Raw genomic sequence first — 18,074 nt, forward strand, 5'->3', positions numbered from 1 at the left:
CTTTTTTAATTCTTTTCCTCCTATTTTAATCAAATCAAATATAATTATATAATTAATATTTTTTAATAAATAAAGCCATCATTGATTGTTTCTAAAGAAGCAAAAAATAGCTGGTTACTTTACACGTCATTAGTCAATGGGGGCTGTTATTTTAATATTTTGTGACCAGGATCAGTGAGGATATAAATTATGAAATTTAACTGAAATATATTGACTTGTATAATTTTTTATATTATTATCTAATCATAAATTAATATATAATTAAAACATTTTATTTTTATAATAAATATTTTTAAATATATTAAAATATTTTGTAATTGATTAATATTGTAAACTTTTTACATTAATAATACATCAAAATTAATCTCTATATATATTATAATAAATACTTTTATCATTAAAAATTAATTACTACATTCTATAATAATAAAAAAATATATGTTTTAATAAAAGTTTATATTCAGAACTAATTTTAATGCATATCTAAATAATATTTAATGATTTAAATTAATTTTGTTAGTTTTAAATTTCAAATGTACTTTTAAAGACAAAGTGGGTTCAGACTATAATCACGGCAAGATGAACGTGCTTAAGTGCGTAAAAAGCAGAAACAATGCAAAACAAAAAGTGGGCTTTGAGTTGTCTTCCACTATAATTCTACTGCTACAGGTTATTAAAAAAAGCGCCTTATTTGAAACCAAATGTGGAGAAAAATTATGATCTCTTTTGATTTGTTATAGCATATATCACTTTTGTTTATAAATAATCTACTACACTTATCACATCTTAGATTCTAGAACATGCCCATTTTTGTCTACTCAAGCAACATAAAGAGTATGAACTGTTTATACCTTTTTTTTCATGTAATTAAAACTTCACACTTATATTCTAAGTGATTGATTTGATAAATAGCGTATATGTAATTGAACAGCTTATATGGGTTATATAAGTTCTGAATTTTTAGCATTAGTAGAACATTATAGCACTAATAGTCGTAGTTAAACCATGTTAAATATATGGTCAAATTTAGTAACAAACTGTAAAAAAATAATCCCTGGTGTCTTTAAAAATGATTTAAAGCTTATAAGATTTGTGTGAAAGATCGGGAGTAGAAGGGGGTTTTTTTTTATTGTGAATTATTGAAACTGTTGAATTATTACGAAAAATAAAGGAATAGAATCAAGAATTTATAAAATTATTACAATATAAAAGCAATAGAAGAACAAAGTGAAATGACAGTATGCATACGAAAGAACTTCATACAAGAACATAAATAAGAACAAAACACAAAGTAGGACAACATGGGATCATGCTTTGTGCTTGTTGCATGTTGCCTTGTTGGGTCATGGATATTGTCCCACCATTTTAGGCCATTCCTTCCCAACCCTAACCTACCTTCCTTTCATTTCGTTGTTTTTATATTAATTTTAATCATATTAAAAGTTTACACACACAAATTATATTGTTTTGGAGTGGAATCCCATTCAACTTAGATATTGATTTGAGGTGATAGTCTCGAGTGATATTGACAATTGTAGGATGGTTGATCAGCGGCAAAAAAGTATTCTTATAAGAAATAGTTAATTTAATCTTAAAGTGAGAGACAGGTTTTGTATAATAAGGCTGTGATTTGATTATATATTTTTGAAAAGTTTGATTTCTTTTGTTTATAAGCGTAATATGGTAATATGGTGTAATATTGGGTAAGGTTCACTTTATGAACTACATAATATACGTATATTAAGATTATTGTTTAAATAATAATAAAATTATATTTATTTTAACAAATTAATTATAATTTTTTTGTTAATTCTAGATTTATAAATTTTTTTAACATGTATATATATAATGTAAAGCAACTTGGAAGAGTGATTATTTCAATATATATTTTGACTTTGGCGTCAGCAACGAACAACAAAACACAGTGAATTTGAGAGTACTGTAAAAAGGCACCGTACCGCATTCGAAGCAAAGTACAAAATGAAATCGAATGCATCTCCAAACCCAAAGTGGTTTCCCACGTCATCGTGCTTTACTTTTGTTATTTATAATATTAGCTTTTAAAATTATTAAATTAATATATTTTAATATTATTAAAATTTATAAATTTTAAAATTTACTTATTTATTTATTTATTTATTTTATCAGGTATATATTCGAAAATTTGTTATAATGATTTTTCTTAAAAAAAGGTGAAGTCAGTAAAGGGCAGCTCTACATTTAATAACAAATTATCGTTATATGTTTCTGTCGACTAATTTTACCGTAAACGTTGTCTTGCATTAAAAATTAAAATATGTTTATAAAAATTTCGATCGACTTAATTATGAAATTAACGTTTTAATATGTGTTCCATAACTCTAAACAATAGTGCTGTGATACAAGAATTGAAAAAAATATTTAACTTTATTAAAATATTTTTATTATATCTATTAATAAATAAATTTAAAAAATTAAGTTTTAACATAGATCTTATAGTAAAACTAGAAAAAATAATTTTACTTTTAAATTTTAAAATGACTATTATTTTAAAAAACAAAATTTGCTAAAGATACTATTTTTTAAGACAGAAAAAGTTGTTAAAAATATTAATATATCTTATTAAATATTTTAAATTATCATAAAAAGATATAATTAATATTATTATTTTAATAAAAAATTACTTTTAATTTATTAACACGTGACTTTAAACACACATTAAAAAAATTGAATATAAATGATATCATTGTCAGTATTGTTGTATTTCACATTATAGAAAAATATTTTGCATATTATTTGGAGAATATTTTATAGTTTATATGTATTTCTAATATGTGTGTATATATATCTAGATAAAAAATGAAAAAATAATTATATATAATATTATATATGATATAATTTTTTAATTATTTAAATAATACAACTATTACATAATTATTGTATAAGAAGATTTACTTGAATTCAATAAATGTTTTTAATAATCTCGAAGTAATGAACACATACATGTAAGCAAATTATTCATTCCAGTAAAATTGTATAGATAATCTAAGATTTAATTAATAGTTTAACCCTCTCATATGAATTCATTTATAAGCACGTTTAAACTTAAGTTAATCATGTTCAAGTAGATTGTTATAAGTTTAATTTAACTTGGATCAAGTTTTGATGATTTTTTTAGTGATTACTAACATTATTTGGTTATTTTGTCCAATTAAATGTGTTATTTTCACTATATCAATTTTTATTATTTCATTTAACTTGAGATTTAAATAAAATATAATTTTAAAATACAAAGCTTTAATACTTCAAGTTTGCTCCAAAGCAGTCTTAATTTCCATTCATCAATATTACACCACTTTGCTAGCTAAGCTTTTAACAAAAGATAATAAGAATTTATTAATTTAATTTTAAAATATATTAATGTGTAAATTAAAGAAATAAAAACTGTTAAATAAAATAAAATAATTTTATTATCTTAAAATATTAAAAATATTGAATTAATTAAGTTAAATAATCTATTTATTTTTAAAAATATATTAGTAATAAATCTTATATAACACGTTTTATTTTTGGTTTATTAATCAAATAACTTATTGAATCTTTTAATTAAGAACAATTATGTTGGGTTTTCCACAAAAGTTAGGTTCTTATGTGGACCTTAATTAGATGAGGTTGGAAATTAAGAAAAAAAATGTTATAATAATCAACAATGCCTTGTAGTCAACAACATAGTTATATTAATCCCAAGTTGAAATAAATTAGGGGAGTGATGAGGCACTGAGGCATGATGTGTGGTGCAAAATCAGAGTGTAAATATTTCCTTTGCCACTAATTGTTAAGTGCGCAGACCAAATAAACACAACAACTATAAAAGCATGCAACAGTCATAATAGGATACAAAGCAGAGGGAAAATAATATATAAAAATAAATGGGGAAGACCAAGAATCACATAAAGTAGTTCTGTTCAACTTTATAATTCTACGTTAATTTAAATATTTTTATATTATTAATTATTTTAAATGTAAGTTTTAAATTTGAAAATATTTTTTAGTTTCAAATTGTTTTAAACATATATAAGATACAAAGGTGAAAAGTATAACACATTTTGTCATCCCATTCAGTAATAAAAATAATTAGGCAAATTCTAAGGCACTTTTACTATTTGTCAATTGTCAATATTGATAGGTGCATAATATATGTCTGTATCATTATTTAACACGGTATTGTTTTTATTTAGTCATAAAATATTACACATACGTAATTTACAAAAATTATTTTATTTTTTTAAAATTAAATTCTTTAATGTCATAGTAATTTAAAATAGTAACTCAGCAATTATTAAAAAGATTAGAAAAAACAATGAAATAATATTTAACCAGACAAAGTAATAGATTATATAATATAGATAAATTATAGAAGTCATTATATTTTAATATTTTCATTATTTTGAAAATAAATTATTTTTTAATAAATTCATATTTATTTATAATTTTTATAATTATAAAATAATCTAAAAACTGTGAATAGAACACTATAATGCATGTCATATTTTATATAAGACTCAATTTATACTTGATTCTAAGCTATGCAATGCTCCAATCATTAAGGTTATTAACAAAGATAATTCTAAAGTCTGTAATTGTAAATTTAAACTTACGTCAAAATATAAAGGCGTTGTGAATGCATATAACACACAAATTCAGCATGCACTTTTAATAAATTTATGGGGCTTCAGGCTTGAACTTTGCTAACCCGATACAGATAGGGAAGCCCATTTCTTCAGGTCTTAGTATGTTCCATGGCTTTGGGTCCATAAAGGTGGCCCATAAAAAAGTTTTGGATTGGATTGGAAGCCCAAAACAGTGAGATACCTTCCTGTTTAGAATCTGACTGGGACTAGCTGCGTTAGCACCTAAGCAACAAGCATCCATATGCAATAGTAAGCTAGGTAGGAACAAATATACGATGAACAGTTTAAACTACTCTTGCAACTTATTGACATGAATTAAAAACAATTTTATTAATATTAATTCTTACAAAATCTTTTAAGCATTTAAAATATTAATTTTCATAAAAAAAAAATAGTTTACATTTATGCTCTCAATGTTAACATTTTTCATGAAAGAAAATAAAATGTTACTACAAAAAAAATGACAAGCCAGAAGGCTCCTGCATTAGAAGCAGACACAAAAGCACAACTAAGATGATAGTCAACTATGTGTTGGGCTTGTTTGTTGATATTATTGGGCTTGCCTGAAAATGGGTCAACCTAAATTGCAATAGGCCCAACGCACCTAATCACTTTGGAGAATCCACCAAGGCCCATAGTTCCTCCAAATATGTTGTCAAATCAATCCTGCTTATTTTTAAAACTTTGAAATTTCATAATTATTCATAAATAAATTATACTATAATTTAAGTAAATTATTTTCACTCACTTTCTATTATGTACTTTTTATGTCTTTTTTAACTTTTGCAAAATCTAATGTTATAAATTAATTAAACTCAAAATCTTAATTTTTGTATAAAATTAAGTGAAGTACTCTCATTATACAAAGTTTCTTCAATCTCTTTTAAACGTTCCACAAACTCTTTATTTTTTATAAATACTTTGTAATTGAATCGCTTAGCGATGGTAAAAATTTGAAATTATCAAATACTTAAATAATAAAAAGTTTTAACATAATTTTAGAAAAATATAAGAGAATTAATAATAAATAAATTTGTGGATTCATATCCTTAAAATAACAGGGATTATGTTTTTATTGAACTTTTTATTGCAATAATTTTAAAATAGTTCATATTATTTTGGAGTTATCAATCTATAGTTTATTTTATTGGCTATTCTCTTATGTTGCTCTAGTGTTATTTAAAAATGTTTGTCATTTAAATATTTAATAATTTCAAATTTTTTCTGCAATAAAGGAATTCAATTGTGATGTATTTATAAAATGCAAAGGAATTTGAATAATATTTAAGAAATAGAAGGAGTTTTGCAATGAGACAATTTAAAATAAAAAAATATGAAATGATAGATTACCATAAACTTAATATATTGATTATTTCCTTTTTATCATAAATAATATATAATTATATTAATTTTAAAAAGATTCCCTTCCCTTTGTTTTTTTTAAAAAAAAAAGCCCTCTCCCAACATCCCCTACTAGAAAATCAAAAGCCGGAAAGTGTCAGCAAATGTCCAATTTATAGTAATTTTTTTTATTGTTTTACCAAATTTTAATTGACCGTGGAGAAAACAAAATGAGGAGTAAAGCGAAGATTTTAAGAAATTATAAAAACCAAAGTAAATATCCAAAAAATGCATTGTAACACTTGTATATTAATATGCCGCTTTCTGCTCCAATCCCATATAAATTATACTACCTCGAGACAACACTGACAACATCAACATCATTAATAAATATTACAGATACATTGGAATTCCTTGAAAACAAAATGAAAGAAAACACATAATCAACTTACACATGCACAACAATGACTAAACAAAAAGAGTTTACATCCTATATACACACCACACCACTGTGAAATTAAGATTTTTTAACATTAGGTTCGAGTCCTAATTCCTTTCTCGTTTTCCCCACAAATAAATCCCCTGATTTGATCATGCCAGGAAACCTTCCAATGATCGTCATGAATGGGAATTGTGCAACCCCATGTTTCCTTCCCAGTGAAACAATAGATATTGGTGGTTGTGCCTTGTATGTTCCCAATTTACGCTCTTTGCCTCCTCCCTCTATCAACAGCTTCAGGTTTTTGGCAACCAATTGAGCATGACCTTGTGCGTACACCCCTTGTTTGATTTCCTATAGCAAAAATTTCACATCAACCAATTCAGGATTGCTTGCACAGAGACTTATAAAATGTTACATGTTTAATGCATAGAACCAATTTAGTTACATATCAAAGATCCTCATACAGTTAGCAGATTAGCACAATTATAGAAATCTACTAGAGATTATGTACGCATTGACATTGTAATATAAATACAGTCAAATAAAAAAATGCTGTGAAACCACAACCCAAAACCCTTCAGGGCACAAGAAATTCAATGATGTGATGCAATATGAATATGCCAAATAGAATTAGTGAGAAATTAATGGATTTGCTTCAATCATGTTAGCTAAGATGTTAGGCTTGTTTATTAGCAAATTGATACAAAACTTCTTATTGTTTGCAAGCCTCTCCTTTCATTAGTCAGAAAAATCACATAGCATGATTCATTAGCCTAGTTGATACCCAGTTAACAACTGTTGACTGCAGCACATGTGCATATGATAGGATGTGGAGGGAAAACTAAGGCAGGGTAACTTGTTGAATTTGTCATAAATGATATGATTAGGTAGAAATATATATTATTATCCTAGGAAAAGCCAAAATGGGTTGGTTTTGGTTTGGTTAGCACTTACTTGAACATCTGTAATATCTCCAATTGCAAAAATGTTGCTCCTACCCTTCACTCTCAAGTGTTCATCAACCTCGATCCTTCCATCAGCATTCAAGTCATCCTTTAAAAATGTCTCTCTAAGCCATGCTGAACCAAGTGGTTTCCCTATGCATAGAAAATAAGCATCTGCTTCTATAGTGTCACCAAGTGAAGTTTGATATGTCCGATTTTCTTCATTAGTGGAGTTCAACTCAACCGATTGCTCTAGTTTCACGTCAACTTTCTTTGATTTAAGCCACTTCAAAGTCTTCCTTGAAGCTTTTGGCCCAATATATTCCAACAACCTTGATCCTTTATGCACTATAGTGACCTTCTTATCAGGAAAATCAACAGCAATTTCTGCTGCAAGCTCAACACCAGTTGGACCTCCCCCAACAATCAAAATTGAACCTGCAGACTTTATCTTTGTATTTTCTGCCAGTGAAATAGACACTATTAGAAATATATAATTATAGTAATGCTGTAAAATAAGGAAGGTTACATCTTTATAATTACAGTAATTAAGTAATTGAATATTCTTATATTTAATTTGTGTACTACTGATTTCTATCATAAATATATATTTTATCGGGTAGTTTAAGCGATTCATCTTATGTCTCTCGTTTCTCTTCCTTCTCAACGGACACATTGAAAATCATTCACATAACATTATTCACAACAGGCCATAGCAATTTATTATATGGTGAAACTTTGACTAAAAATACACTACCAACCTCTTGTAACCAAGAGCTTAGGACTATTATATTCAAACCTCCCAAACCACCATCTAGAGTTCATTAGTTTGGATTTAGATATTTCTTTCTTCGATTTCATTTTTCCACCTCTCAATAATAAAGACTTTGAAGAGTTAATTATCCTCAACTTCAAATATTTACCTCCTTTGTATTGGTCAAGTCTTTCACTCCTGGTTTTTGGTATATGTTCTGTGTGGCCGGTGGCAATAACAAGGTAGTCGTAGGGAATCTGACTACCATCTGCAGTGAAGACTTCAGTTTCAGTTATGTTGACAGCACTTGATATAACAAGGTCACCTTTTTTGAAGTACTCTCTATGGTTGATCACTATCCTTTCAGCGAAGGATGGCTCAACCAATCCCCTCAAGCTTGCCCATGGAATCTCAAAATATTCTTTCCTGTGTTCATTAAGTGTCAATCAGTGCAACCATGTCCATAAAAAGTTCTTCTATGTATGCACCGACTCACTCATACATCAGTAATAGGTCATCAAGTATCTCCTAAACAAATTATCACTCTTCATGAAATTGAAAGATGATAAAGCCTACTACTCTCAAATTTTGGAGGCATTTGAAATTGAAAAGGCTTTAAGTTTATTTGAAGCAAAAAAGTCCTATTTCCTATGGTTCTTTTTATAAAAAATAAAAATAATCTATACTTATTTTTTATAAAAAACAAAGAAGTAATATTTTTTAATAAGCTTCAAGGTAAAATTTATTCAAATAAACTTTTTAACTTATTTAAGTAAATTTTACAATTAAGCTAATGAAATAAAACTCGAGTGACAAATATTTGAGTTATTTATCCAAATGTTGTTTGAAACGAACCATAAATACATGTACGCATCATTTAAAATTCAATTAAACATAGAAAAGGGCAAGAATTGAACTACAGAGAGATCATGGTATATACAAAGAGAGAGCTCACGGATCAATAAGGGTGACGTTGGCCTGATTTTGCAAATTTTTTGCAAGGACAGCACCGGCGACACCACCTCCTACGATGACCACTTTCTTCTCCACCATGTTTTATGCTTGTAATTCGTTCACCTTTGATAAGAGTTTGAAGCTAGCTTTGTAATGATTGTTATGTTCTCACAACGAGATAAGGCAACAACATAAATAGAAGTCGTTGCGTCATTGCATGTATCATCAAAGTGGAACGTCAAATTTTGAATTTGGACATAAAAACGACCCAAGCCAAATGGTAACTTCGGTCAACTTGCCACCACCTTAGTCATAATCTGAAAGGGGTGTTACAACTTCTCCACGTCCAATTTCTTAAGGAAAATATTATTGAAATAAATAAAAGGACCCCATAATATAGTATTGGGGAATCATGATGGTGGCATCTTAAAAGGGTACATGTGCCCGCCAGCATTAGATGTAGCTTGCTAGCTTAAAATTCTTAGAGGAAATTATTCAAATATAATGGCTAAAAATAATATTATAATAGAAGATTTTGCTTTTATTTTATTTCATTTTTTTTTCTTTGAAAGGTGTCGCTGAGTTGGAGGCATTGCACTGAATTAGAGTTAGCGCATAGTGATCGAATGCTGACGTCAAATTTCTAGGACCTTCCTAGTACAGTAGAATTTCTTTCATTCAATGACCGTTTCCTAGCTGTGATATTCTAATAGAAAATTAAAAAAATAAGCCTTTGATTTAGTCTTATCCTTTTAGTTTACGATAAGGTTATTATCGTACCCACCCAAAAAAAGAGATACGGTTATATTATTCATTACGTTCATCAGCTTGTGACTAATTGGGTGAAAGTTGACTTTTCTCTTGCATCTAGATGGGTTGGGCTTGGGATTCTTATCCACTTGCGTCTCCTAATTTTTCATTTTTACTGTATATGGTATTTTTTCTTTTTCTTTTTCTTTTTTTTAGGTCAATGTATTTTTCTTCTTGAACTTACAATATAAATACTTAAGGAGAACTAATGACTACAGAACTCAGCTTAGTTGCCTAAAGCTGTAGTTTTGTTCTCTTTCCTTCCTTTACATTTCTCTTCTGAAAATCTGTTTCTTTGATGAAATCAAATACCAAAAGTTTCAGGGTCATCTTGAATGTGTTGGATGTTCTCTTAGTTTCGTCTGGGCAAAGTAATGCCACTATGTTTTAATTTTAGACTTCTAGCGTTTGCTTTTGGGAAAGTTTCCAGATTCTTCTAGACTTAGACTGGCAATTATTCTTATTTTTTAACATTCAGCTTTATAATTATTTTGGCAAATTTTTAGTCTTTAAGCCGATTGTTTTAATTTAGTATTTGATAAAAATCATTCTTGATTACAAGTACTATCCTGCACAAGATTTATACCCTCTCAACATGGACAGTTACTGTTACAAGTTACCTCATGCAAGGCTTGGCTAATTGGATAGAAGACTTGTTATGGTGGGTTGGGTAGTTGGAGTGAGTGATACATTTTCACTTTTAATTTCTTGGCAAGTGGCTTTCTTGATCCTTCTTTCTTCTCAGTTATCCCACCATAATTTAAAATCTAAAACCATTGATCTTCAAACTGATATTCACTTTGAAACTACTGATGAAATTTAAAAGGGGTGAAATAGTTTGAAATAACCAGCTAGGATCCTTCTGTGTTGCAGCCATCTCCAATCTCATTTCTAATACATGCTGAGTCTAATTTTTTTTTAAATACTATATGTACCAACAAGCAAAGCCCCAAACCTTTTCCTACTTAGGAGAAACGTTACATGAATCAAAAGAATATTGTCATGTTCTGTCATGAAACAAGAATTGCGAAAATCCAAGTTATTTTTAACGGTCTCTTGGCCTATCTATCTCTCAACTTGAAATGCACACTTTAGCAAAGTGAACATGACAAGTTTCTCTAGGAAGATAGAAGACTAGGTGATGATGCAAGTTCCTAATATGACAAGATAAAATAACTCAGATTTGGTTTTGGGTGTGCTTGTTCTGTGTAGGATTGCTGAAGCAGATACGTTTGCACCTCGTAGGAAACGAACTTTCCTTCTTTCTCTGTATAATTTTTAACCAGGAGTAAAAGTAGAATATAATATTTAAGTTTATTGCTGATAGTCAATTAATCAGAGCAAGCACATACTTGAAGAAACAATGTCAATGTTTCCCTTTCACTTGTTTTGATCTATTTATGTTTAGTCATTACCATAATTATCAATAGAAAAATTATACATGCTTTTAATATTACAACCTGTTATTCAATACACTTTTTCTAAAATATTATAATTCAATACAGCACGCACAATCCCCTACGCCAGTGAAGTCATCAATCAACATGTTAAATAAAATGCAGTCTCTCAAGTACATGGAATGGATACATACCCATCAACTGTCTTGCGTTTGGTAAGGTTAGGTTGGTAACAGGAACAGGGAAGAAGGGACAAAAGTGACTAGATCTCCGTCTAAATGGTGCAGAAAAGAAAATTTAGATATGTAAGAGAGGCATGTAGTATGTCAAACATTTTCCAAGGAAACCAAGCATCCAATCAATTTTATGAAACCACATATGTCAATGCTAACATCTGCATCCTGCTTCTGCTTCTGCTTCTCACACAGTTACATCTCAAGAAACACCACCACTTATCAGCATATGGATAATTTACATATGGTGCAAATAAATTCTTTTTAGGAAAGAACCAACTGAAAAAAGGCACCAATATACCAATAATGTACATAAACTATGAAACAGATTGATTTTTTATACACATCATGCACGATGTCGAGTCAAGCTTGTATAGGATGAGGGTCGAGTCCCATTTGCTTTCTTGTTTTACCAACAAACAAATCTCCAGACTTGATGAAGCCAGGAACTCTTCCAACGAGTGTGACGAATGGAAGCTGTGCCACTGCATCTTTCCTACCAAGTGAAACTACTGCCATTGCTGAATGTGGTTTGTAAGATTCCATCCTACATTCTCTTCCTCCCTCTATCATCACCTTCAAGTTATTCACAACCACTGCAGCCTGCTGCTGTGCCAAAAACCCTTGCTTGAGTTCCTGTTGTACGGATTTCCATAAAAAAACCTCCAATCAGGTGGCTTGCAAAGTGATTAAAATGCCAGATTCTCAAGAACAATAATGAAAAATATGGACAGGCAATAAAGCCTTCAGTAGCAATGAAATGAGGTAAATATCTCAAATAGAATTGGAGGAATACTAGTTTCATGAGCTTGCTATAATTTGTCGACAAAGCTGAGTTAATTATTCCTATTTAGTAGCAATGAGTACAAGCAATATTGTCATTCATTTTGCATCAATATTTTCATTATCACTAAGTAGAAACTCAATTCTGGCAAAAGCCAAGGCAACAAAGCATGATCTCTCAGTCTAGTTCAAGAGAAATGGACAGAACATCAACTGAATGGCATGTACTATGACCATGAAAAGCAGAATAAAAGTTACTGATGGCAACACTTACTGGAATATCTGTAATATCTCCAATTGCAAAAATGTTGCTCCGACCCTTGACTCTCAGACGGTCATCCACCTTAATCCTTCCCTGAACATCCAAGTCATTCTTCAACACAGTTTCCTTAAGCCATGCTGAAGAAAGCGGTTTCCCTATGCATAAGAAATAACAATCTGCCTCAATGGTCTCTCCGTGTGAAGTTTGATATATCTTCCGTCCATCTGTGGCAGCGTTTAAGTCAACTGATTGCTCTAGTTTTACTGTGACATTCCTTGATGTCAACCATTTTAGAGTCTTATCAGCAGCTTTTGCCCCAATGAATTCCAGTAACCTTGATCCTTTGTGCACTAGGGTAATCTTCTTATTTGGAAAATCAACGGCTATCTCTCCAGCAAGTTCCACGCCAGTGGGGCCTCCTCCAACAATCAAAATGGAACTGGCAGATTTTATCTTTTGATTTTCTGCAGAGAAAATGAACTTCATAACCCATGTACCAACTGACAATTCATCACATGGTTGAACCTATTCTTGAAAAATGTTTCCTAAACATTATGCTAAAATGAGTAATGTCAACCAACACAAGGTTCAATTGAAAAGAAAATAATACTGCAAAATAATCCCAGACAGTTCTAAACAAGTCCAATCACAACCAAAAAACTCAGAACTCAATCAGTTTTGTCTTCTTATACTTCCATGGTCATACCAAAGCCCCATGGTCTTTTCGTTTTTCAAGGAATGCTAGTAAAACACGCAGCTACATTCTCTTTCCAACACAATTTTAATCATTCATTGAAATTTATCAAGAGTTCCTATCAAATTATGAGTAGGGCTCACTAAATAAGGAGTGGATTTTACCTAATTTAGTGAGTCTTGCATAAATTTAAACCAATTGTAAAAAGTGTGTTGGAAAGGGTATACTAGAAAGTATATTGTTATCATTTCTCTACATGCAAGAAAGAGCATGCAGCAAACCGTAATAAACAGGCCTAAATGAATCCAATAGCAGTAACCCACTCTCTTCAAAGAATAGCATAGCAACGATGATATCAGAAACACTAAAAATGCAATCTTAACACATTTAGGCTCTAACTTATTGCTAAATATTCTTCATCGGTTTAAATTCATATTATTTGTGTTCCCCGTCTAGCTCAAGATATTCAAACTCACCTTCTTTGAACTGATTAAGTCTTTCACTCCTAGTTTTGGGGACATGATCGGCATGGCCAGTGGCAATAACAAGATAGTCATACTCAATCCGATGACCATCAGCCGTCAACACTTCGGTTTCGGTCACATTGACGGCACTGGACACAACAATGTTGCCATTGGTAAGGTAATCTCTATGGTTGATCACCGACCTCTCTGCAAAGGATGGCTCAACCATTGCCCTCAAACTTGCCCATGAAATCTCAAAATATTCCTTCCTGCATTCAATTGCCCTCAATCAGGAGAAAAAAACACACAATGACATGTTGACAACAACAACAACCATGTGCATGAAAAGTTAAATACTTCGATGTCAATGCCACTTCAACCCCCCAACATAATTCCCAACAGCAAACACTTTCAAAACCACACTCATCAACCTCAAAATTAAAACTTCAAAACTTAGGAAGTTCCAAAAGCGACAAAGATTCTAAAAATAAACAAGGGTAAATATAAAATGCCACTATGCCTTTATCGTTCTCTTTACCAACTAACGATGATGCAGCGAACTGCAACAGAATTATTTTTTTTAAAAAAAAAAAAGCATCTTCAACCCATTAACCTTAACGATTAAATACAAAGAAATAGGCGCTGAAATTAGAAAATTTCGAATTAAAAATTTCTGGTTTGAATAATTAAACATGAAAAAAGAAAAAAAAACAACCCTAGCTATAGGAATAGAGAAGAAAATTGAATTTACGGATCAATGAGGGTGACATGGGCATGGAATTGAAGAGATTTAGCGAGGATGGAACCGGCGACACCACCTCCTAGAATCACCACTCTCTTCCCATCTTGCTTTTCCATTGCGATTCTTCGCTTCCTTTGTTTGCAGAACACAGTTTCTATTGCAATTGTTATATTATTTGTTTATTTAAAAGAAATAATAATATCAAACACAGTTGGGGCATAGTTGGATACTTGAATTGGCTGGCAGAACCGCGGGACAACGCCCATGATGCTTGCTTTTCTATTTGAATAAAAAAAGATTATTTGAGTCAAAAGTTTTTTTTTTTAATTCTTAATAAAATTACTCAACATTTTACACACCGTAAATTGATATTATTAAATTTAAAGTATTTTTAAAAAATATACTATATAATTTTTTTAATTTAATAACTTTAAAAAATATTTTAAATATTAATTAAAAATTCTATTAAGTGTATTAAATAAAAAATTTAATATTTTAAAAGTAAAAAAATAAATCAAAATTATGTTTGAACCAAAAAATTTAAATTTTTAATGTAAAAGAAGATGTACTACGTATTAAAGAGAGAATAATACATCTTAGAAACATCCATGTTTAAGAATGAAAAAAAAATCATATTAATATATAGAGGTAAATTATAATGTTATAATATTTTGATTTGTTTTTTATTTATATCTATAATATTTTTTTAACGATGATTATTAAAATATAATTCATTAAATATTTTGATTTTTAGAATTTATTAAAAACATATGAATTCGGTAAACATTTGTTTTGTACAACTGTCATGTTAATTATAATTTTTGAAGGTATTTTTGGTTTACTTTTATTAATAACATAAAATTACTATATGATTTTGCTTTTATTTTTAATATTTATTTAAAAAACAACAAAAATGATTTTAAAAAACCTAAATAAGTAAAGAAGACTTGTTATTTACACCCAAAAAAGGCTATTTTTCACATGAGCAATTTAAAAACAGACTGCTCACAAATGCTTTCAATTAAGAATTGACGATTTAATTACTTAATGAGTCAGTCAATTACTTCTAGAGCTGACGATAGTTATTTGATTATTTGAACACATATGCTAACTTACAGCACATACTTAACCAGTAAGCTTAGTGTAAACTAGACATAAATTCCCACTATTTAAATTTGTGGTTTAACATAAATAGTTAAGTGGTTAAATTAATTTGATGACATGTCTTTAAAGTTTGTGAAAAATGTTTACATGCAAGAAACATTTCTCATGCAAAAATTAGCACCAATGTATGTTAACAAAACCGTAGATTTTGCTTCTTCTTTTCTGGTTCATTCTGCAGGCTTTATTTGTGTTAATAACTTGTATCTTTTTAGTTTAAAGTCTAAAAATAGTGCTGAATTTTTGGGTCAGACCTGATCATTTGGACTAATCAATTCCTGTGTATTTTCTAAATTATTCAAGTTTAATCAAGTTTTAAATTATTCCAACTGGGCCATTAATTTTTATCATTAGAAGGAGCTTTTTTGTGTTGATAACAGCATGGAAGACTTTAAAACAATTTTCTCTTCTTTCACAAAAACCTTTTGCCGTCTTGCAGGATAAACTTTGTAACCATTCTGAAATAGAAATAATGTTGGTTTTCCAAAGCTCAAACTCTGCTATTTTTGGGTCAAGGAAGCCTTCAAGGCCTTAAGCATTCCAACCCGAAGCCCAATTACTACAAATACCACACTCGAATCTTTCAAGACTAGTTTTGTTCCCAAATTTGTATGCGTTCATCAATCTTTAACTTTAACTGTCATTAACCAGTAAAACAATGAGTCAACACGTTAAATAACCGAGTTCACCTTTAAAAATAAAAAGTCGAACTGTTTATCATCTCTTTCACTGTGAAAATTTTCTCCCAACATAAAAAAATTGATCACACAAAAATGAAAAAGAAATAAAAGAAGCAAACTTTAATACTTGTATAGTACATAGTATTTTTCTTATCTGATTGATTTGAGACAAGAGAAGACGACTTACTAATACACCTCTTAATTTTTTAATATTATAAAATAATATTTTTAGCAAGTGACTCTTCACCTCATAAAAAAAACACATGTAACACTTTACTAATCCGACACAATGAAGATGTTCCAACTCATCGTTCCCTCCAAAAAGATTTTTCCTTCAGATGACTTTCTAAGGAAAATAACACAAACACAAGAGATGCATTTTAAAATGACAGGTATGACACGTGAAAGAAATTAAAGAGCTCAGCTTGAAATCAATAATGATGAGGCGCCATTATATCTGCATCACGATGGACAGAGTATCATTGCTTTCACATAAAATAACTTATATATATATATATATATATATATATATATACACGAGAAAAGATTTTTTTACAACATTGTAAATTTAAAAACTCTTACACTTAATCTGAATTTTTTATTTAATTTAAATTTAGCGACCAGTAAAGTAATAAATTATAACCCGTTAGATTTAAATTAAATGAAAAGTTTAGATTGGGAGTAAGAGTTTTCAAACTTACACTGGTATAAAATAATAATGTCCCTATATATATATGTGGTATCAGAGCCTGATGGAGAAGTAGGAATATAATTGTTGATTATTTATAATTTAATCTTCTAGATCTGGATTTTATGTTACTATTCTGTTATTGTTACTTTTCTGTTTTTGTATAGTTCTTTATTTCATGAAATACTTTTACTGGAAGTACAACAGTTTTTATTTCTTTTGAATGGAGCTGCAGCAGTAAGACCCGTGTGGATGAAGGGCAGTAAAGCTGATTTGTCGATACTGTATTCAAAAGAAATTAAGAACATAAGAAGCTGGTAACTATAGTAAAAGAATTTATGTTTTTGTAAAAAAAAAATACTACAAATAACCAGATCTAGTTGAGAAAATTATAAATGATTAATTGATATATTTCTATGGAACCAAATGAAGGTAATGAACTAGATTTATTTTATAATGTCTCATCTCCTTCACTCATTCTAGCTCCTCCTCATCCTCTCTTACTAAAAACACACTCTCCAATGACCAGGAGAAACAATCTCTTGAAATTATATCCAAACACAATCTCTTTGACGAAGAAGTTCGTTTCGAAGAGATCAATCAAAGTATGGATGACTGAACTATTCCAGAAATCCCTCAGGATACTTTATACGTTCCTGAAGAACATTCCAAGAAAAACAGCTCTAATTACATAATTAAAACTGTTGAAAACAATATCCCTTTAAGAAAAGACATAGAAGAAGAATTTTATCTCTTGTCTAAATCCTCCATTAATGACCATAAAAGAAAATATAAATATATTCATATAGGATGTGTCCAAGTAGCTATCAAACCTTTGATAGATATGGGTATAGATGTTATCATCTTAATGTGTCTTAGAGACGTTAGACACAACAAATTTGAAGATTCTCTCATAGGAATAGTTGAAACCAGTCTAGGTCAAGGACTAATTTATTTCAACTGTTTTTCTAACAAAACGGTAAGTCTTATGGATGTTCACATCCTAGACTCTCTTTTTCTCAATATTTGCTTTCATGGTTTAAACATGAAAGAGG

The 18,074-nt window shown here is 29.5% G+C and overlaps 2 protein-coding genes across 3 annotated transcripts; both read right to left on the reverse strand.

The window, feature by feature from the left end:
* Positions 1-6,288: 6,288 nt before the first annotated feature.
* Positions 6,289-9,387, reverse strand: LOC113858485 (apoptosis-inducing factor homolog B-like). The gene is made up of 4 exons (XM_027491167.1): positions 9,107-9,387; positions 8,321-8,577; positions 7,408-7,859; positions 6,289-6,804 (listed from the first exon to the last, which is right to left on the reverse strand). Exons 1-4 carry the CDS (start codon positions 9,202-9,204, stop codon positions 6,529-6,531), a joined length of 1,083 nt encoding a protein of 360 aa, XP_027346968.1. The 5' UTR covers positions 9,205-9,387; the 3' UTR covers positions 6,289-6,528.
* Positions 9,388-10,077: 690 nt separating this feature from the next.
* Positions 10,078-14,629, reverse strand: LOC113858699 (apoptosis-inducing factor homolog A-like). 2 transcript variants are annotated; one of them, XM_027491434.1, is made up of 4 exons: positions 14,500-14,629; positions 13,761-14,017; positions 12,603-13,054; positions 10,078-12,181 (listed from the first exon to the last, which is right to left on the reverse strand). In XM_027491434.1, exons 1-4 carry the CDS (start codon positions 14,604-14,606, stop codon positions 11,909-11,911), a joined length of 1,089 nt encoding a protein of 362 aa, XP_027347235.1. In that variant the 5' UTR covers positions 14,607-14,629; the 3' UTR covers positions 10,078-11,908. The 2 variants fall into 2 exon arrangements, with proteins under 2 accessions (XP_027347235.1, XP_027347234.1); XM_027491433.1 differs by having other exon boundaries at positions 12,603-13,090.
* Between the last annotated feature and the right edge of the window lie 3,445 nt (positions 14,630-18,074).

The sequence above is a fragment of the Abrus precatorius genome, unplaced genomic scaffold (assembly GCF_003935025.1).
Source record: "Abrus precatorius isolate BTA unplaced genomic scaffold, Abrus_2018 Scaffold2, whole genome shotgun sequence".
Taxonomy (NCBI): Eukaryota; Viridiplantae; Streptophyta; class Magnoliopsida; order Fabales; family Fabaceae; genus Abrus; species Abrus precatorius.